This window comes from Achroia grisella, unplaced genomic scaffold (assembly GCF_030625045.1).
Source record: "Achroia grisella isolate CSIRO2021 unplaced genomic scaffold, CSIRO_AGI_Agris_v1 utg1173, whole genome shotgun sequence".
In the NCBI taxonomy this organism is placed as follows: Eukaryota; Metazoa; Arthropoda; class Insecta; order Lepidoptera; family Pyralidae; genus Achroia; species Achroia grisella.
Window position 1 is genome coordinate 2016390 of NW_026712589.1, and position 22703 is coordinate 2039092.

The 22703-nt window shown below is 33.1% G+C and overlaps 1 protein-coding gene across 1 annotated transcript; it reads left to right on the forward strand.

Moving 5' to 3' along the window:
* Positions 1-998: 998 nt before the first annotated feature.
* LOC131851257 (major facilitator superfamily domain-containing protein 6-like) lies at positions 999-22678 on the forward strand (the record flags this gene model as incomplete). The annotated part of the gene is made up of 12 exons (XM_059201733.1): positions 999-1563; positions 1982-2058; positions 7264-7402; positions 8202-8415; positions 8832-9003; positions 11360-11574; positions 12354-12558; positions 14555-14652; positions 17793-17946; positions 18883-19067; positions 20655-20910; positions 22467-22678. Coding segments are annotated over exons 2-12 (1923 nt in total), but the record flags the coding sequence as incomplete, so codon positions are not given.
* Between the last annotated feature and the right edge of the window lie 25 nt (positions 22679-22703).

Here is a 22703-nt window from a genome sequence, read left to right on the forward strand (position 1 = left end):
CATTAAGATTTAGCCAGTGATTCTATGTTTATTCTAGTATCTATGATCTAACTAAGTAGCACACCACCATCCCATTGTGATGTGATCGCAGATACGACTTTTTGCATTATACAAACATTTGTCTTTGTATATTTTTTTATTGAACTAGCTGTAGCTGTGGTTTCCCCCGCATGAAAATTATTATTAGTTCAATATCCTTCCACCCATACCTACCCACAAACCCACAAACCCAACACAACCCATACCATACATACCCACAAACTTTTGCGTCTTACTGTTAAAACTTTTTAATGTTATAATAAATATAAAATAGTATAATTATTATTAATAAAATACAATATATCTCATTATACCAAGAGTTATTACAATAACAGTCATGCAATTTCCTATTAAATTACAAATAATTGTTAAAATTTAAAAGTAAAGTAAAACCGTGTATAAAGTAAAACAATGGGAAAGCAACAGCGTTGAAAAATGTACGATATATGCGTGTTTTATCCATAATAACGCACATAATAACAATAACAGCCTGGAGTTTATTATTAAAATATAAATTCAATATTTTATTATGAGTGTGAATCCCTAAACACTATTTGGACCGGTTTTTTTTTGTATATGTTATTATTTACATAAAGTATATATCTAGTTGTATCAGTTGTTTAGTAGTGATAAGGGGAGCTTTGTGTGAATTGTCCTGACTTTTGTTAATAAATCTAATGGATTAAAGTAGTATAATGTCATTTGTGCACTCTTTGCATTGAACATATGCAATCATAGCTTTATTAATCTAATATTATTAAGTTAATGTATATGTGTATATGTATAAATTTTGGTGTCAGTATTTAATGTAAAATGCACAATTGAAATAGTTTTTTATTTATGCTTTTAGTTACAGGAAGTGATTGTAAGATGGCGCTGGTTGTTGTAAAGAACTTAATTCTAACTACCACCACAAACCCTTGTAAAGATCGTTTTTATGGAAATCCGTTCAGGGGAAGAAGGGATTTCTATAAAAATCAATTAAAACTATTAACAAGCATTATCCTGGGAATAGTTTTTGATTTATTATGTTAACGTGATTAAAATTTACATATCCGAACGGTCTTTCGGTTTGATAAACAATTTTTAATATAAAATTTAAATCATAACGTAGACCCACTGTAGGTCCTAAATTTTCCCCGGGCATATATATTGATTTCTTATGTTAATGTGATTAAAATTTATAAATACAAAGTTTTATAAACAATTTTTAATATAAAAATGAAACCATTACGTAGACTCATTGTAGTTCATAAAAGAAGAATCTATTTAATTTCTGATGTAACGTAGACTTTAATTTTTATTTGCTATGTGATTATCACTTGGTCATCGTGTCAACGTCGTCCTTATTATTTGCAACGAAATTTTCCTGCCACCAATGACCAGCATTGCCACCGCACAACTACGGTTAAATCATTCTGAATCAAGTATTACTGGCAGTCGCTGTCAATCCGCCTTGAATACTTGCAGTTTCGCCAATTTTTCTGAACAATATTAATAGTGTAATTTAATTAATAGAAAAAGGTCAGTAATTATATTATTTGTATTTTTGTCATAAAATATATCTGTCACACTTTAGATCAGAATCTTTCCATAATATATATTTTCTGTACTTTTTCCTTGTATGTTAACTGCATTCAAGTTGTGGATAAACCCAAAATAAAATTATATATAGGTATGCATTCACTTCTTTTTCATTTGAATTTAGAAGGCTACTAAACTATTTAAAAAAATAATAATATTTTTTGGGAATAAGTATGTATGTATGCATCTACTTAATTTTCCATTAATTTTAAAATTTAATAAATACTTCTTAAGAATAAGGCTGCACAAACTTGGAATCACAAATATCTAAATCTGGTAATTTATATTAATTATATTTTAGTTTTCAAAAGAATAGACAATTTTGTATTATTTTATTTAAAAGAACATTTCTTTACAGCATAATGGGGCCTTTCAAAATGAAACTAAACTACAAATTGATGCCAATGAAATTTCATTTTTTTCTATTCAACGCAGGTCAGTTGTTTTATATATTTTTATTTTTTTAATCATTAATTATGATTCTTCTACTTTTGAGGTAGCAGCAACCTAATTCCATTTATAACAAAATTAAAAAAACAAACTTAAAACATTAGGTCACATTGTTCAGATGTTTTTTCAAAAAGATTATGGTCAAAAGTATTATAATTGGTCTGTGACCATTATGAAGAGAAAAGGGCTAATAAACATACAAACATTTTTGTTTATAATGTCATTATTATGAAGAAAAGGGCTGCTTGTATATTTCTTTGTAATGTATAACTAAATTACTCAACTAATTTAAAATTCTATTATAAAAAAAAAAGATGGGCTGTAATCCATGCTGTCAGGGTCTCAGTATTTGTGTAGTAGTTCATAAAATTCTGATATATTTATAATATTGGAATACTAATAATAAAAATATCTCCCTATAATCTGAACTACTTAATCCATAGCTCACATAAGAGGAGACTATCTATATCTTATTAACATACCTTATAATAATAATAAAAGACTTTATTTCCTGTTAACTTTACAAATTTGTACATGTGTTTAGGCAGTCACTATGTTCCTGTTAGTTTATAATTATTAATAATACCTCAGGACAATTCCCACAGCGCCATCTAGTCCCAAGCTAAGAAAGGCTTGTGTTATGGGTATAAACTACTGATGTAAATACATGGATACATTTTTTTTTGTAAATAAATATATATTATACATAGAAAACACCCAGACTGATACAAACAATCATACACATGAATACAAATGTTTGTACCGTGCAAGGAATGGAACCCACGACCATCAGATAGTAAATTGGTGTGCTAAAGCACTAGACCACCGAGGCTCTCAAATTAAATCATTGTTTCTTTTTTTCCCATCTGACTTTCAACAGTCTGCCATGATGTGACATAGGGCTCCTACAAGTTTTTCTATAGCATTTAGTCCCTTGCTCTCTGGGGCCAACCTTTTCCTGCTACCTTACTAATATCATCTTCCCATCTTTTTGTCTGTCTGCCTCTGCTTCTTATGTGTCCTCTTGGGTACCACTCTGTAATGTCTTTGGTCCATTTAGGTATTTTTCCCTAATCATATGGCCTGTTCAGCCCCACTTCATAGACTTAACAATGTTTTCAACATTTTTAAATGTTGAATTTTCCTTTATTTTTGTCTCTTAGTTTAACACTGATAACACTTCTTTCTATTAAGTTCTGACACTCTAGTCTCTGCATATGTTTTTCTGTAGTACTCCAAGTTAGGCACTCATATGTTAGACAGGGCAGGATGCATGTATTGAAGACTACTTTTTTCTTTCAATGGTATATCTTTATTTTTCATTACTTCACTTAATGACCAGTACCTTTTCCATGATTTTGTGATGATAGAAATAGAAAGATGAATCACAACATACCCTATGCAGATAATTAAATATCAATATTGTGTTTTGTATTTGTCTGAGTTTAAAATACAGGCTCGGCTGAGTGTCCACCCTAATGAGCTAGCTCAGAGGTTACTCTATAACAACTCCCCAAAACGCCTGAAAAGGACACATATAGAAAGATAATATGAAATCTAATCATAGCGCCGAGGCATCTTTTAAACAAAAAATCGTGCACTCAATGGACTGTAGACTTGCATAGTAATTTACCAATCAATCTGATTATAGTACACTTACTGATTGCGGATATAAAAGAAAAAGAAAAAAAACTGTTTGAGTTATTTTTAAAGGATAGTAATAGTATAAGCACCTGTCTATGCTAACGGTATACACTGGTGAGGCATGATAGGATGAGCATGAGGTCAGGTCAGTCGGCCCATTGTGGCAAATTCGCCAGGAAATTTTGATTTCCAGGGGGAACCTCTTTGAGGCCAATCTAACATGTGTAACATTGCTAGCAATTCCTCAAAAATGATTCAAATATCTCATAAGTGACTTTTTCTGTAAAAAAGCTTATTACAGAATTAAATAGTTTGTAAATGGAAATGTTTTGGTAGGAAAAACTTAAAATTCATAGCGCTGACAATATTATCTGATTGTAAAAGATTGAGTGCATAGCAGTATCTACGTTGATTATCTTATGCCTCATACTGTGTATTAATTAATTCATTATATTATTATATTCATTATATTATTATTAATTCATATAGAATAACATTTATTCAAAAGACACATATTTATTCTTGATATTTGTTCTTCTTGTTCAGTTCAAACTCATCAGTTTGCATTCATTTGCATTGCATTTTGCACGAGTGGTAGAATATAAAACCTTCAAACCTTGAGTTTATTTGAATAAGGATTGTATCTCTATTAAATAAGGATAGCCTTCCTTACACCTTTGCCCTAGAATATATTGATTACATATAACTAATTATGGAATTTGTATGTTATATTATCTTATATAAAAATTCTCCTATCATAATGTTAGTTACCATACTCCTCCCAAACGGCTTGATCGAGTTTTATGAAATTTTATATGCATATTCAGTAGGTGTGAGAATCAGCTACTATCTATTTTTCATACCCCTAAGTGGTAAGGGATACCCACCACTAAATATATATTTTTTCGACATCATATTTTATTTTCATTTTATTTATTTACGATTGAAAAATATATACAACCCTAAATTTTCACCCTTCTAGCATGAATCCCAAGTTTTTAAACGCGATTTTAATTTATAAGGCAAAACGTTTGCAGTTTCAGCATGTATGTAAAATATATAGGTATGACATTATGAAAGGGAAACTTCTAGATAATTTTCTTGAATTTAACATTTTAATACTTATTATAGAGCTGTTTGGTGCTGGAACTTGATTAATAAAAATAACAACATTTATATTATAAAAAAAAAAATTAAACAGATTTACAGTGTCAACCAATAGTGCATGTAAATTGGATGTATGTGCTCTAATTTTTTTATATTCCCTTACAGGTATAATATTAATACTAATGAATACTAACATATAGCAAATTCCATTTAAAATAACTGAAAATTAAATATGATTGACTTAAGGAAACCTTGAAACTTCTCTTGTTTATATATTTCTTAAAAAAATGACTTTCATGACTGTGTGACATGATATTCGAGATGTGGTGAATTATTTCAATTTTTTGTGAGAAATCTTGAAAACTTACAGGTTAGCTAACTTTTGATTTATCTTCCAAATATATATACAATCATAATTTTTGTTTTTTCATTTAATAATATAATTTTATTAATATATTTTGTTATTTTACTAATTAAGTACTCTTCCCTCACAGATGCATTAAAAATCATTTCTTTTCGTATTATATATATAAACCTTCCTCTCGAATCACTCTATCTATTGCTGTTAACTGCATTAAAATCCGTCGTGCAATTTAAAAGATATAATGGAACAGACAGCGGCTGCGCCTTTTTATACTATGTTGTGTATGTTATGTTGACATATTTTCAATGTGACTAAAAAATATGTCACTTCAATATAAATAATAATAATAATCTCAGGACAATTCACACAGCGCCACCTAGACCCAAGTTAAGCTAGCTAAAGCTTGTGTTATGGGTACTAGATAACTGATACAAATACATAGATTTTTTTTTTCGTAAATACATACATATTATGCATAGAAAACACCCAGACCGACACAAACAATTATACTCATGAATACAAATGTTTGTGCCGTGCGAGGAATCGAACCCGCAACCATCGGACGTAAAGCGGTGTGCTAAACCACTAGACCACCGAGGTCGTCAATAAATACAAAACTGACTATTACATTTTCATTAAAAATATCTGAATTGATATTAATTATATTGTTTGAATATTGTGTGTTACTGTAAGTGATAGCTGCAAACGATAAGGGCGCTTTTTGTTTAGCATTAATGTTGTAACTGGCTAACGAAGAAATGTTTTGTATTCTAAATTTATAGTTCCTTTTGTAGATTGTTGTTTGTTACTTTCATTCTATTCTGTTTTTGTCAGTATATTATCTAAATCTTATATATAAAATTCTCGTGTCACAGTTTTCGTTCCCATACTCCTCCGAAACGGCTTGACCGATTCTCATTAAATTTTGTGAGCGTATTGAGTAGGTCTGAGAATCGGCCAACATCTATTTTTCATCCCCCTAAATATTAGGGGTAGTCCACCCCTAATTTTTTTTTTTTTTTTAAGGCAAATCAACGTTTGCCGTATACTATCTGTATATATATATTTTCTCCGTAATCCAAATTTTTTTTCTATTATCTATACATGAATAAAATAAAACTATAACAATTTGTATGTAAAGTTGTTTGTTTTTTTTGTAACTGGCTAATCAAACATGTATTTTTTTTTATTCTAAATTTAGTGCTTTGATTGTACATTCTTGTTTATACATTCATTCTTATGTCAATATTTTCCGAATATATATCGTTTTACCTATCTATACATATAAATAAAATTGGAGTGTCTGTTTGTACCTTATATTGAAATAACCATTTTTTTACATGCAAATCCAAAACAACGTTTTTTACAATTTTTATCTGTCTATCTGTTTGTTCCGGCTACTCTCTGAAATGGTTGGACCGATTTTGATGGGACTTTTTTTGACAGGTAGCAATAAGAAGGAACTTGGCTCCTTTTATTTTCAAATAAATATTCTATTTTAGAAAAATAAATTATGTTCCATACGGACGAAATCAAATAAAATAAAACTACAACAGTTTTTGTATATATATTTCTGCGCACTATAATGAGTTATATTATTATTATTCAGTGGTCATTGGGCTCCCTAAAATATGGTCGAGCGCAGTGATGGCTGACTCATCCGTCATACTCGTGAACGAGTGCTGCTTGTGTGGACTGGTCTGCTCTTAGCACTACGACTGATTTAATCTTATTGTATATTTATATTTGACCCAAATAAATTAGTGCTGGTTGGTAGTTTGTATTCACACGTTTCGACTTGTAAATGTAAACTTACAAGGATTATTTAAAAGAGTAATACACAAGTTTCTTGCTCGTTCTTCTTAAACTTTTGAATAGTCATAACAATTTGTTTTTACTACCGCTCGTGCGGAAAGCTGTCTCATCACAAGAAGAACGATCAAGAAACTTGTGTATTCCTCTTTTAAATAATCCTTGTAAGTTTACATTTACAAGTCAGAACGTGTGCATACAAACTTTATTTGAATAAATTATTTTCTATTCTATTCTATTCTATTCCATTCTATTATTTACAGGAACGGCACCGTTAGTGCCCTACCTTTCGACCTACGCACGCCAATTGGGATTTTCATCAGCAACTGTAGGTCTCATATATACAATACTGCCTATATTTGCACTGATAGCGAAGCCAGTTTTGGGTATTATTGCAGACAGGTATGTTGGAAAACCTACCTTATTCTGAGTCGCATAGAGTTTTATTCAAATTGTAATGCAAAATGTTATTATTGCCGATAGTTATGTTGGAAAATCTAACTTATTATGAATCGCATAGAGTTTCATTCAAATTGTAATGCAAAATGTTATTATTGCCGATAGCTATGTTGGAAAATTTACCTTATTATGAACCCCATAGAGTTTTATTCAAATTGTAATGCAAAATGTTATTATTGCCGATAGCTATGTTGGAAAATTTACCTTATTATGAACCCCATAGAGTTTTATTCAAATTGTAATCCAAAATGTTATTATTGCCGACAGGTATGTTGGAAAACCTACCTTATTACGAATCGCATAAAGTTTTATTTAAATTGTAATGCAAAATCTTATTATGCATTTAAATTTCAACCCAATTGAATTACTGTAAACTCGATGTGCTCGTGGCTTCTCCCTCGTGAAATGTATAGCTTATATGTTTAAGATTATATTATTGTAAAGTTTAATTAAAATCGGTTACGCAGTTACATTACAATAATTGTAAAAAAAATACATTTTGGTGTATGTACCGTATTTATATTCATATGCATGTAGTAAAAAACGATTATTTCAATATTACAAACAGACACTCAGTTTTATTTAACTGTATAGATTACCTTACTGGATAATTGCAGTAAATATAAATATTTATAGTAATCATTTAATATTATTAAATTTAGTAATAGCATTATGAAATGTGTGTAATTTCAACCCCTCATTATTACCTAACAGCTTTAAGGGTAACATTAACTTTTTTCAGGTTTAAGTTGCAGAAGATTATTTTTTTATTATTTCAAGCAATGACAATAGTTAGTTTCTCAGCTATATATTTCATACCAGAGAATAGAGCGACTAATAGCGTTCAATTGGATTGTGCTGATGGTATGACGGTGCTGAAGACCTGCCAGGACGGTGGGTCGGTGGATCAATGTAGATTTAAAACTCTCAAGGATAGTAAAAAAACAACTTGTGAGGTGAGTCTGAAGTAAACTAAGGGGCCGTTCAAGTATTACGTAAGCACTATAGGGGGGAGGGGGGTCTTTTCTTTGCTTATTTTGGATGACATGGGGGTGGGGGAGTCTGTATGATGATTACGTCATCGGTCGTAATTTACTTTTTTACACGAATGGCAACCCTCACATTGTCTTTGCTAAAAAAAACAATACATTAATTAAGAAATGTTTACGTAAGCATGGGTGGAGGGGGTAAGAGCTTTGCTTACTTTTGCTGACAAGGGGGATGGGGGGTAAATAATTGTGATAAATCTGCTTACGTAATACTTGAACAGCCCCTAAACTATTAGACAACCGAGGCTACCAAACGTTGATGTACACTTACTCTAATTAATTTTGTCTTCAAAAATGTTTGGTTAAAATAGTTCTCATTTCAGATGAACTGTGACATGTCGTCTCCAAAGATGTGGCAGACTGTTTGCGAACATTGGCATATACCACAATATTGTGACAATGCCACTAAAAGGTTGAGATACTCGTCACATGTGGGTAATATTACGGTTAAAGATAAATGTGCAAATGTGGCCACTAAAAACGTGATTCTTGATGGTAAGTGAAACAATTTTTTTATGGATGATAATGGAATGGTGCACTCGCCTGCACTGACGGTTTACGCAGGGCACCAGTGGAGGATGATAAGATGAGCATAAGGTCAGGTCAGTTAGCCCATCGTGACAAATTCACCAAGAAATTATCACGATGGTTTCCAGGGGGAACCGTGTGGTGGTCAACCTGACATGGTACATTGCTAGCAATAAGATCATCAGTGCACATAATTTGAGTATCAAAAATATATAAACATGTGTTGCCATGTTTGGAAATAGTTATATACCAACATTATCACCTGCCACCAGGTAGCAACCTGCAATGGCCCACTTGGAAATCGCTTAACAGACTGCGAACCCAGATGGGCCACTGCAGGTACAACTTGGTAAAATGGGATGTCGCTTCAAGAGAGGCCTTTTTTGTTTTCTTTTTTTTTTTTTATATCATAATTTGAACGCGTTTGACCGCAATCTCACCTGATATTAAGTAATGATATGGTCTAAGGCTTGTGACTGCGGAGCGCCATCCCAGACTATGGGCCATCTATCGACCTGTCCTTCTGCCCAACATCCTGCATAAAGGAAGATCTAAAAAATGCGACAGAATGCGCAAAAGTCGTAGCAACATTCTGTGGAAAATAGATTTAGTTGCCATTGAAACGAAAGAAGACCTCATCACTGTCGGGTTATGATGTGATGAAGTGTTACTGCTTTATTTGTTTACTGTACTATCTAGGTCTCTATATTTATTTATTTCGGGCTAATGAAGGCTCTTAATTATTATATATGTCATAAAACAAAGTCGCTGTCGCTGTATTTCCATAGGGACGGATAGACAGCGACAGCGACTTTGTTTTATGTATGTATGCTGATTTTGAAGCGGTTTTTTTTTAGAAAGAGAGAAAAAAATAGAAAGAAAAATATTTTATTCAGTGCAATGTAAAAAATACAATACAAACAACAAACGAAAAAAAAGAGCAAATAAAATGTACATATAATTAAACTTAATTTACCGTGTAGATAATTAAAAATAATCATTTCTTACATCCAAAAATGCACTGAAATGGATCCACTCAGCTTTAATGTATGTCCTAGGTGAACATACAGCTGGTTTTCAGTGGCATCAAAAATATATATATATAAATATACTCTCCCTTTTATATATATATAAAAGGGAGAGAGAGAGAGAGAGAGGGCACATTTTAAATAGATAGACTGATTCTAGAGGAAGATTTATACATGTATCATATATATAATACATGTACACCCGTGCGAAGTCAGGGCGAATAGCTAGTTAATATTATAATTGCAAAAGTTTGATGGAATACTATGGATGGAAGTTTGTTACTCTTTCACGCAAAAATTACTGAACGGATTGTAATGAAACTTTACTGTAATATAGTTAGTATACATCGAATAACACATTTTAAAAAAATCGAGCGGGCGAAGGCGCGGCACAGCTCATATGTAATAATTGTATATATAATTCTCGTGTCACAATGTTAGTTACCATAATCCTCTGAAACGGTTTGACCGATTTTTATGAAATTTTATAATCAGTAGGTCTGAGAATCGGCTACTATATATTATTATATGTGTGTGTGTGTGTATGTGTATATATTTATATATATTCAAAACATAGAAATAGTAAATATATTGTTATTATTAATAAATTGTCTGGTAGTAGATATTAAGTTTCTTTTTATGAATTAGTCTGTAATCCGCATATTTGTCTGTTTTTTTGCATTATACTGTTTGTTATTTGCCCCTTTGGATGATGACGCGCTTATTTCATGTTGTATGTGAACAGTAATAGAATGTAAAAATCAACTGTAAGTGAATACAATAGAGCCTATATTTAAATGTATCATTAGTATGAACCGAGCTTGACTCATTACCTTGCCGTAACACAGTTTTTAATAAAAACTATCACGGAGGGTAGTTTTCTTTCTTTGGTACTGGTACTGCTGTATGCTTAGTTTATTATGTACCCACTATAATTCTGCAAAATGAGGATTGGTCCAATTTAACATACAAATTATTATCTAACTACTTAGAATTGATATTTGTTTCATCAGCATGCATTTAATAAGGACTTACATTTATTTTGTTACCGCACTATGTCGTTTTTATTTGTTTGTTATTTAATATTATTTGAATTGTTTAACTATAAACTAAATGTGTACAAAACGCTGCTGTATTTACTAAGCAATTTTATTTTTGCAAGAATATTGTCAAGGCTGTACTAAATATTGGTTCAATAAACATTATTATTATTATATTATATATATATATATATATTCATACCCCTAAGTGATAAGGGTTGGCCACCCATAACACTTTTTTACTACTGTTTGCAGGTCATAACTACACTCCTCGCTGTCACAAAGGTAGTGGGTTCGTGAATGTCACTACACCGTGCAGTCTGAACTGCACAAATGAAAGACTATCCTCAATCGTAGGTGTTCAGAACACCACAATGACATGTTGGGACAACTCGCTCGATTATCGTTTTTGTTCTGATAATATATCTCATTTACTAGTAAAGGATCACAGCTTGGAGAGTGAATGCATGGTAAATCAAATAAACTCATTACAAGCACTTTTGAATAATCATATTTTGATTTTACCACTCATTGGGAATGCAGATTCATCACAAGAAGAATGAGCAAGAAATTTGTATGTTGCTCTTTTTATTAGATGTTTTTTTTATATATAAATAATTACAAGTAACAGGTATGGGATAATCAACATAAAAACCGCTACGCAATCATTATTATAATCAGATAATATTGTCAGCGCTATGGATTTTAAGGTTCTATAAAAACATTATTATCGTTAACGAATTCTTCAATTTTATTGTAAGCTTTTTTACAAAGGAAGAATTTTATATGACACTAGCTGTCCCGGCAAACGCTGTTTTACCTTAAAATAAAAAAAAAATTAGGGTGGACTACCCCTAACATTTATGGGGATGAAAAATTGAAGTTGGCCGATTCTCAGACCTCAATCATCATCATCATCATCGCAGCCCGGAAGACGTCCACTGGACATAGGCCTCCCCCAAAGATCTCCACGACGATCGGTCCTGCGCTGCTCGCATCCAATGCCTTCCAGCGATCTTGACCAGATCGTCGGTGCACCTTGCTGGAGGCCTTCCCACGCTCACAAAATTTCATGAGAATCGGTCAAGCCGTTTCGGAGGAGTATGGGAACAAAAACTGTTACACTAGAACTTTATATATTAGACTTAAATATTTTCAGGCAGATTTATAACAGGCTCTGGTATTTTGTTGTAAAACCTAATCTTGTTGAATGATCAGTAAGTAAGCTCCTTATAATTTAACTTTACAGGCTTCATGTGAGCATATAGAACCGTGGCAGCTTATGGAGATTTGTAACGGTTGGCAATCAGATGCTAGTACCTGTCAGCTAGAAACAATGATCGGGAAAGAGTTTCCAACAAACTTATCATTCATTGGAAATGTGCTACCTTCTACTGCAATCAAGACAGACAAATGTCTTCATGTCCAGCTGAATTATATTACCTTACCTGATGGTTAGTTGCTTTTTTTTTATATTTAGCTCTGTAGCTATTAAAGTTAAACACATATATGAGTAAACTCTTATATTGACAGTTCTACAATAATACTTAGAATTACGAAGTGAAATGAATAGAAAATAGAATAGAAATAGAAAATCATTTATTCAAATAAACTTACATTGAAGCACTTTTGAATAGTCATTACATTTTTTTTAATTATACCGCTCGTTCGGAAAGCTGTCTCATCACAAGAAGAACGAGAAAGAAACTTGCGTGTTGCTCTTTTAAATAATTTTATTATTACTTTACATTTTTAAGTTTAAGCGTGTGAATACAAACCTCCAATTAGCACTAATTCAATTAAATACTCAAATAGAAAACATATTGAATATATAACCAACTGGTTAAACAATTAATAAGAGGAAATCAGTCATAGTGATTTGAGCAGACCAGTCCCTACAAGCAGCACCCGTTCACGAGTATGACGGAAGAGCCAGCCATCACTGCGATCGACCATATTTTAGGGAACCCAATGTCCGGCCGCCACAAATATAGACATTGTAGTGAGCATGACTACTCAAAACATTAGACCACGTCAAAGCTACTTACAATTGCCATCTGATAGTTATAGTATTCACATTTTACATAAGAATGCATGCGGCAATTAATGAAATTATTGTTAGTTGAGAGTAATATCTTTGTATGCGCGGTGTCACAATAGTACAGCGAGCGGGCGACTAAGAAATCATTAGCACTCACCCAAGTGCTAATGACGGGGGCAAACGTTTGTTTATGCGTAGCTGTAGGTAACACTAACATTGAGCCACTACAGCTCTAATATTGGGCTCCCTAAAATATGATCTAACGCAGTGATAGTTGACTCATCTGTCATACTTGTGGACGTGTGCTGCTTGTAGCGACAAGTTTCTTTCCCGTTCTTCTTATGATGAGACAGCTTTTCGAATGAGCGGTAGATTAAAAAATAAATAACGACTATTAAAAAATGCATTCAATATTTTGTTCCAATAAAGAATTTGCTATTCTATTCTATAATTATATAATAATAATAATAATGTCAGTACAATTTACACAGCGCCATCTAGACCCAAATTTAGCTAGTTGAAGCTTGTGTTATGGGAACTAGATAACTGATACAAATACATAGATAATATTTTTTTCGTAAATACATACATATTATACATAGAAAACACCCAGACCGATACAAACAATCTTACTCATGAAAATGTTTGTGCCGTGCGAGGAATCGAACCCGCGACCATCGGATGTAAAGCGGTGTGCTAGACCGCTAGACCACCGAATTCGTCAATTATATGGTTTTAAAGGGTTTTATAATGATTTGTTTAATTTGTAAAGTTTATTGCGACTCAAAAATTTTGAACATACTCTATAGTCTGATGTTTTTAATAATACATGGAGTATCTTTATTAATTAGAAAAGAAGAACTATTTTTTAATTCAATCAAATAAAATAAAAATATCTTTGTTCATGTAGGTCTATTACAGTCTCTATGATATGTGAAATCTTCCCTCCGATCGATCCCCCGTCCAATTCAAACGGGGATCGATATTACGACGGCCTGAGCCGAGGTTCGGACCCCTAGTGGTGCACTCAGACTAAAGTCGTATCCGTCGGGCAGGAGTTGGCCTTCAGCCGCTCCATAAGTCCTTCCTTGGTTTGGAGTGCCATCTGCACTCGCCCTCTATCGTCCGGTGAAGCTGTAAAGGCCAGCTACGGCCAACAGCATTAGAGTAGTCCGAAAAAGAAACAAAAAAAAGTGTGAAATTTACCGTCAGTTGAGTGTGCTTGCGAGATAAGAAGAACTGACAAGAAACTCAACTGTTATTCTTTTCAAATGAGCTTGTACATCATTACAAAAATACAGACTCGTTTTTAAATATAATTAGGGAGAATTTGACACAAGTATATGCTATTGCATTTTTATCAAAAGGAAAACTCTTTTCTTTACTTATTTGTATTGTTTTCTTTACAGATTCTACATATTATCCAAAATGTACATCAAGTGATTTGTACCAACTGAGAACTGAACTAGTTCATGCATCCTGCCAAATTAATTGCAAAAATAGTCTGGTATGTTGAATATTTATATTGATGTACTGTTGTTATAGTTCTATTTTGTTACATATCTGTCTAAATTATATTTTTTATAAATATACTTTTAAACCATAGTCCAAATAGGGTAGGCAGATGCATTCTCAAATGTCGACGACTTGTGACAGCACTTAACATTGTTTTTTAAACCTCGGTGTTTAATACACATTATTTATACTGTTAGTGGCTAGTGCACGACAAAAATCTGCAGATTCTGCACAAACTGAAGAGGAAACGCCACTACACATCCTATGTGGTTGTAGCCTACTCATGCATAAACGAAATATCTCCTTTGGAAAGTATACACTCTTTCCCGAGGAGAATAAAAACTATCGCTCCTAAGAATATCCTTTAAGAACTTTAAAAAAGGGCGATCACAATGGATCTATGTACCTATATAGATCCATTGTGCTCGCCCTTTTTGCATGCGTTTCGTTTTACATACGTGCTTGCCCTTTGTGCCTCGCACTGCGACCTCGCAGTGCTACAAACATCTGACAAAAGCCCAAACAACATAGTAGCTAGTGTAATCTAATGATGATTATCTAAAATACTACATGTATTTGTTCCCAATGTGTATAATGTTTGTGAGGAGAAATAAATAAAATATTATTATTATTATAGTATGCAGCAGCATGCCAGAACCCATCGTTCTGGCACGCTGCGTTCGTTCATCTGTAAGGTCATCGACAAAAACGTTTATGTTTTTTTTTCTCATATTTTGGACATTTCAACATAACTGTTAATTGCACATGTGTTACCCACTCACTAATAGTTATGCCTCACTGTTTGGTTGACTATTAGAGATCTCTTTTAGAGATTAGTCCACTTTTACTCACTTTGTATATATTTAACTTTACAACTATTTAAAAGTGCAATAAAGTATATATATAAATCGGATTAGATCCGGAGCTATGTAATACTAGGTTGGATTTCAAATTTTGCAGGTTCTTTTTATAACTTAATTGATATCATCGAGGCATGTCTTTACATATATGCAAAATTCTAAATCTACAATGGAATAATGGGAAAGATTACGAACGATGTCGTCAATGTAAGTCAATACGAGTAGCTGAATGCGTTTCTGTTTTGTGCCAGTCAATGTACATGTGTTCTGTTGCAGAGGTCTCAACTAGAGATGAAACGGATAGCAGTTTGACCGGATATTCGGCCAACCATGTAAACGAATAGCCGCATATCCGGTGGAACTTAGCTAACTATTTTAATTTTCTTTCTATACTGTTATAGAAAGAAACTAGTTATATAGTTTACTAATAGTTTACTATTCAGTGATTAAAATTTTAAAACTAAAACTAATTTTATTCCTTAAGTAATACTAAGACTAAATAAATAAAGCAAAAAATTACTTAAAATATTTTTTTTTGTATTCTATCCGGCCAAATAGTAGTTATCCTGTATTCGGCCGGATAGGCCGGATATCCGTTTCATCTATAGTCTCAACCTCAATTTTGCGGTCCATATATTAATGTTTAGAATGGGTAGACGGGGCATTTTAAAAAAATATATTGAATTATTACATATACCATTTTATTGATTTCATTATATACTGTACTAGCTCTACGACTTCGTCTGCGTGTTAGCGACCTTGACCAAATAAAGAAAAAATATTCAATAATCTAAACCAAAAAACTCAAAGAAAAATGTTTTATCGTCTAGCTTCAAATGATGGCATTTCCATACAACCTTTTATCTCAGCTTTCAACACCTTACAACCCTTTTTTGCATCAAAAAGTAGCCTATGTCCTTTCTCATGGTGTAGATTATCTGTGTTCCAAATTTTATTTAAATAGATTTAGTAGTTTTGACGTGAAAGTGAGACTGACAGACAGACGGAGTTACTTTCGCATTTATAATATTAGTAAGGACAAGCTACCCACGACTTCGTCCCCGTGAAATTTAAGTTTATTTTAACTAACTAAAATAAAAGAATAAGTATCGTAAGTTACTCCTTATTACATCAGCTACCTGCCAAAAAAAGTCCCGTCAAAATCGGTCCAACCATTTCAGAGACTGTAACACAACAAATTGTAAATTTTGTTTACAATTTTTGTCTGTCTGTCTGTTTGTTCCGGTTTGTTCCGGCGTACTGCATATAGTAAAAAAAGGTTATTTCAATATTACAAACAGACATTTCAATTTGATTTATATTGTATAGATAATATATGGTTGTTAAATTATATGCGATCGAGAGTATTATTGATACAGTCCGAGGCCCGGATATGATTTGACATGACTGTAGCTACAAGCTGGAAATGGTTTTTTTTACTATGATGATAGCAAACAAGCATCCGAGATGCAGTACTATTTAAAATACTTTTATACCTTATTTATGTGTGTGATCTATTTTTGCCTCATGCTATTAATGTGATACCCCTGGTGTTTCAGGCGTTCATAGGCTACGGTAACCATTTACCATCAGAATAGAATAGAATAGAGATCATTTATTCAAATAAACTTAAATTAAGCACTTTTGAATAGTCATAACATTTTTTTTTATCTACGGCTCGTTCGGAAAGCTGTCTCATCACAAGAAGAACGAGCAAGAAACTTGTGTGTTGCTCTTTTAAATAATCCTTTTAAGTTTACATTTACAAGTCGAAACGTGTGAATATAAACTACCAACCAGCACTAATTTTTGGGTCAAATATAAATATACAATAAGATTGAATCAGTCGTAGTGACAACAGTCCAGTCCCTACAAGCAGCACCCGTTCACGAGTATGACGGATGAGCCAGCCATTACTGCGCTCGACAGATGGGCAGTATGCTTGATTGCCACCATCATAGTATAAAAAAAAAGTTTGTCTGTCTTAAATGTTATTTGTAATAATACATGATATGCAATATCATTTTCATTCATAATTTAAGAGCTGTGCTCTTGTCGGTGGAGCTCCCGCCACCTTCCACGATCTTCTATCAGTCCCTTTAGCTGTTGATACGACACGACTCCAGCTTTTTCTTTAACTTGCTTGATATAGCTGTCTTGGTCTTCCCCTTCCTCTCTTTCCATCTATTTTTCCTTCAATAATGTTGTTAATTAGTTCGTCGTGTCGTATCAAGTGCTGCAATATATATTAATTAAATTTTAATTTCAACAGTTGAATGAAATTTTTGAAGCTGCATCAGATAGTAGAAATAATACAAGCCAATATACAAGGGAGTTCTGGTTATTCTTTTTGTTCATGATAATCAGTTGGGTCAGCCAGTCCATAGTGATCACAATAGCTGACGCTATATGTTTCGAACTTCTTGGTAAGTTATTAACCGGGTCTTAACACGAATATTTTATGGCAGATAAAGGTATTTATTTGCCATAAAATAGGTAAATTTACCTCTCTCGACGTTTCGACTAGGTTGCACCAGCCGTGGTCACGAGCTGACCATACAGCTGATGTGTATTAAACACGAAAGTTTAAAAGTAACTTCTTGGTCAGTTTTATTATAATTAATCAAAACTGTGTTCACGAGTATGATGATTAGACTATTCATTGTAAGCTATCTTTGTAATTAACTAACAAGGATTATTTAAAAGAGCAACACACAAGTTTTTGCTCGTTCTTCTTGTGATGAGACAGCTTTCCGAATGAGCGGTAGATTAAAAAAATTGTTATGACTATTCAAAAGTGCATTTCTATTCTAATCTCTATTAAAATACTAGCTACTCGCCCCGGCTTCGCATGGGTGTACATGTATTATATATATAATCCTTCCCCTTGAAACAATGTTATCTATTTAAAAAACCGCTTCAAAATCCGTTTCGTAATTTTAAAGATTTAATGATTGTAAAAATTTAGGGACAGACAGCGACAACGACTTTGTTTTATATCATGTGATGATTTTTAACTTTATGTACACGCATCTGACCCGTCCTGGGTTCGCACGCTATATATATGTATACTTGCTGTTCCCGCGACTTCGTTCGCGTGGAATTTGACTTTATTTTTCTAAAATAAAAGTAGTTTAAGTTACTCCTTATTACATCAGTACCTGCCAAAAAAAGTCCCGTCAAAATTGGTCCAGCCATTTCAGAGATTAGCCGGAACAAACGCAGACTGACAGACAGACAGACAAAAATTGTTATTTTGGTGTATGTACCGTATTTATATTCATATGCATGTAGTAATAAACGGTTATATCAATATTACAAACAGACAATCCAATTTTATTTACATGTTATATTTGTTGCAGATAAAAATATTTCCGATTACGGCAAGCAGAGGTTATGGGGTTCTCTTGGTTATGGTCTGTTCTCGTTGATCACTGGAGCTCTTATAGACCTATTCAGCGATGGAGCATACAAGAATTATATTGTATCATTCATACTCATGTTTGTATATATGTGCGGAGATATCACAGTATCATTATTTGTACAAGTAAGTTGTTGTGGCCTTTATTTTTGACCCAACTGATTATTATGAACTAAAAGAATAACCAAAACTCCCTTATATATTGGCTTGTATTATTTCTAATATCTGATGCAGCTTCATAAATTTCATTCAACTGTTGAAATTATAATTTAATTAATATATATTGCATATCATGTATTGTTACAAATAACATTTAAGGCAGACAAAAATTTTTTTTATACTATGATGGTGGCAATCAAGGATACGGCCCATCTGATGGTAAATGGTTACCGTAGCCTATGAACGCCTGAAACACCAGGGGTACCACATTAATAGCATGAGGCAAAAATAGATTGAATTGGTAGTTTGTATTCGCACACTTCAATTTAAAAGGTAAAGTAACAATAAAATTATTTAAAAGAGCAACACACAAGTTTCTTGCTCGTTCTTCTTGTGATGAGACAGCTTTCCGAACGAGCGGTAGATTTAAAATAATGTGATGACTATTCAAAATTGCTTTAATGTAAGTTTATTTGAATAAATGATTTCTATTTTTATTTTATCTATTCTAATTAATGTTTTATTTTATTAGAATAGAATAAAACTTGTAAGAATAAAATATATTACGCCGACCCCAAATAAATGGGATAAGGAAGGAACAGATGATGATGTGAATAGAATAAAAGAAAAATTATATTCAAACACTTATAAATAGTTATCACTATGGTTGGTCATTCAGTTGAGTTTCTTTTCGATTCTTCTCAATTGAATCTGTATACTGAACTGAATTATCCATAAGCGGTTACAATGTAGTACTACATGAATAAATGATTTTTGTTTTGATACAATATACAGATTTGCAGGTGTCACTCATTTATGTATAATTTATATTAACAAATGTTTAATATAATTCCCCTTGTGTTGCGAGTACTCATGGGCGGTGGTAATCACTTACCATCAGGCTGTAAGCTCGTTTGCTATAAAAAAAAGACATTTTTTTTTTAACATGTATAATTTTTTTAAGGTTAAACAGGAAATGCTTATTTAAAAAAAAAAAAGTGTATGTAATGATGCGTTTCGATATAGTAATAATATTTATTCAAATTAACTTAATATAAGCACTTTTGAACAGTCATATTTCTTTATTCTACCACTCATTCGGAAAGACTCATCGCAAGAACGTTGCGTGTTGCTCTTTTAAATAATCGTTGTAACTTTACATTTTTAATTTGAAATGTGTGAATACAAACTGCCAATTAGCACTAATTTATTTATTGGAATGGTATTTTATGGTTATTTATTGAATTGTTATGGAATTTAACTTTATTTTTCTAAAATAAAAGAATATTTCTAAAAAAAAATAGCCTAAGTTAGTCCTTATTACATAAGCTACGTACCAAAAATGTCTCGTCAAAATCAGTCCAACCAAGCCAGAGATTAGCCGGAACAAACGGACAGACTGACAAAAATTGTAAAAAAAGATATATTGGTATATGTACCGATATGCATGTAGTAAAAAACGGTTATTTCAATATTACAGACACTCCAATTTTATTTGTATATGATGTATATGATACTTTTACTTGGAAAATATAACACAAAGTACATTTCCAGACGGATACAATAAAAATGTCATCGAATATTTTATCAGAAGTTGGAACACTGATGGCCTCTTCAGCAACAATTGTATTCTTGCTGTGGGCGACGGTAGTCGGTATCTGTACCGGTTTCATATGGCAGTTTCTTTTCTGGCATCTAGAAGACATAGCGGCTCAGAGCTGCGATGGATCTGATTACATAAAAACACTGGAAGGCATAGTTACTGCGGTACAATCATTTGGTGGAGAGATACCTTTTTTATTCGTATCGGGTAAGTTATTTTATACTATTTGTTGTAGTTTTATTTTATACTAGCTGTTGCCAGCGACTTCGTCTGCGTTTCCGTCTTTTTTTTCGGAAAAATAAGTAGCCTATGTCCTTCCTCACGGTTCAGTGGTTTTGATGTGACATTTCCCGTCACTGCTCTGCTCCTATTGATCGTAGCGTGATGAAAAGTATACTATAACCTGGACAGGAGTATGAAGAATAATTGTACCAAGTTTCGTTGAAATGAGTCGAGTAGTTTTTGTTTCTGTAACGTACATACAGTCAGACAGACAAAAATTTTACTGATTGCATTTTTGACGTCAGTATCGATCACTAATCACCTCCTGATAGTTATTTTGGAAATATATGTCATGGTCAGAATTGACCTCTTTACATATTTATTATAAGTATATAGATAACTGTACCAGGGACTTCGTCCGCATGGAATTAAACTTTATTTTTCTAAATTAAAAGTAGCCTAAGTTACTCCTTATGATATCAGCTACCTGCCAAAAAACAGTCCCGTCGAAATCGGTCCAGCCATTTCAGAGGTTCGCCCGAACAAACAGAGAGACATACAAAAATTATAGTATTTATTTTCATATGCATGTAGTAAAAAACGTTAATTTCAATATTACAAACAGACACTCCAATTTTATTTATATGTATAGACTAGCTGTGCCGCTTCTTTCGCAATATATAACTATACTATACTACAATATATAAAAATATAGAGATAGCGGCTGCAGTGCCACACGCTCGAGAGCGGGGTGCAGTTAAAACAGGCGATTGTATTTTTGATTGATAGTGATTTTTTAGACATATATCCAAACTTGATAGCTCAGTAGAAACTTTATTTTTACAAATGGATACAAGTGCCTTGAGTGATATATAATATTAATACAATAACCATAACATGGACAATAAAGTCTTCGAGTGGCGACCACAGTCCGGAAAACGCAGCGTGGGAAGGCCTCCAGGAAGGTGGACCGACGATCTGGTCAATATCGCTGGAAGGCATTCGATGCGAACAGCGCTGGACCGATCGTCGTGGAGATCTTTAGGGGAGGCCTATGTCCAGCAGTGGACGTCTTCCAGACTGCGATGATGATGAACCATAATATGCAAATATTACATACTGCGTGTGTTCAGTTCCAACAGTGCCTTTTTATACTGTCTAAATATATATAACTCAAAGGTGACTGACATAGTGATCTATCAACGCACATCCCAAACCACTGGACGGATCGGGTTGAAATTTGGGATGCAGGTAGATGTTATGATGTAGGCATCCGCTAAGAAAGGAGATTAATTCCACCCCCATGGGGATAAAATAGGGGATGATAATTTGTATGAAACTGTCAATTTTAAACCGATCGGCCTGAGACTTTGCATGCATAAAGCTACTACGACGTAAGCATTCTCTAAGAAAGGATTTTGATAAATTCCATCCTTAACGGGATAAATTAACGCGAGCGAAGCCACGGGCAAAAGCTAGTGAGTTGATCAAATGCTTACAGGATTCCGATATTTTAATTCAGAAAATTTGTACTATTTCAGGGTATGTACTAAAAAAGGTTGGACATATAAATATGATGAGCCTGGTGCTGTTCGCGTTCGGTGTGCGGTTCCTGCTGTACTCTGTGCTCAGTAATGCGTGGTGGGTGCTGCCCATAGAGATGCTGCAGGGCATCACCTACGGCATGTTCTACCCCGCCATGACGTCTTACGCAAAGATGGTATCGCCTGATGGCACAGAAACCACTGTCCAGGTAAAAATCCAATAATTCACTCATC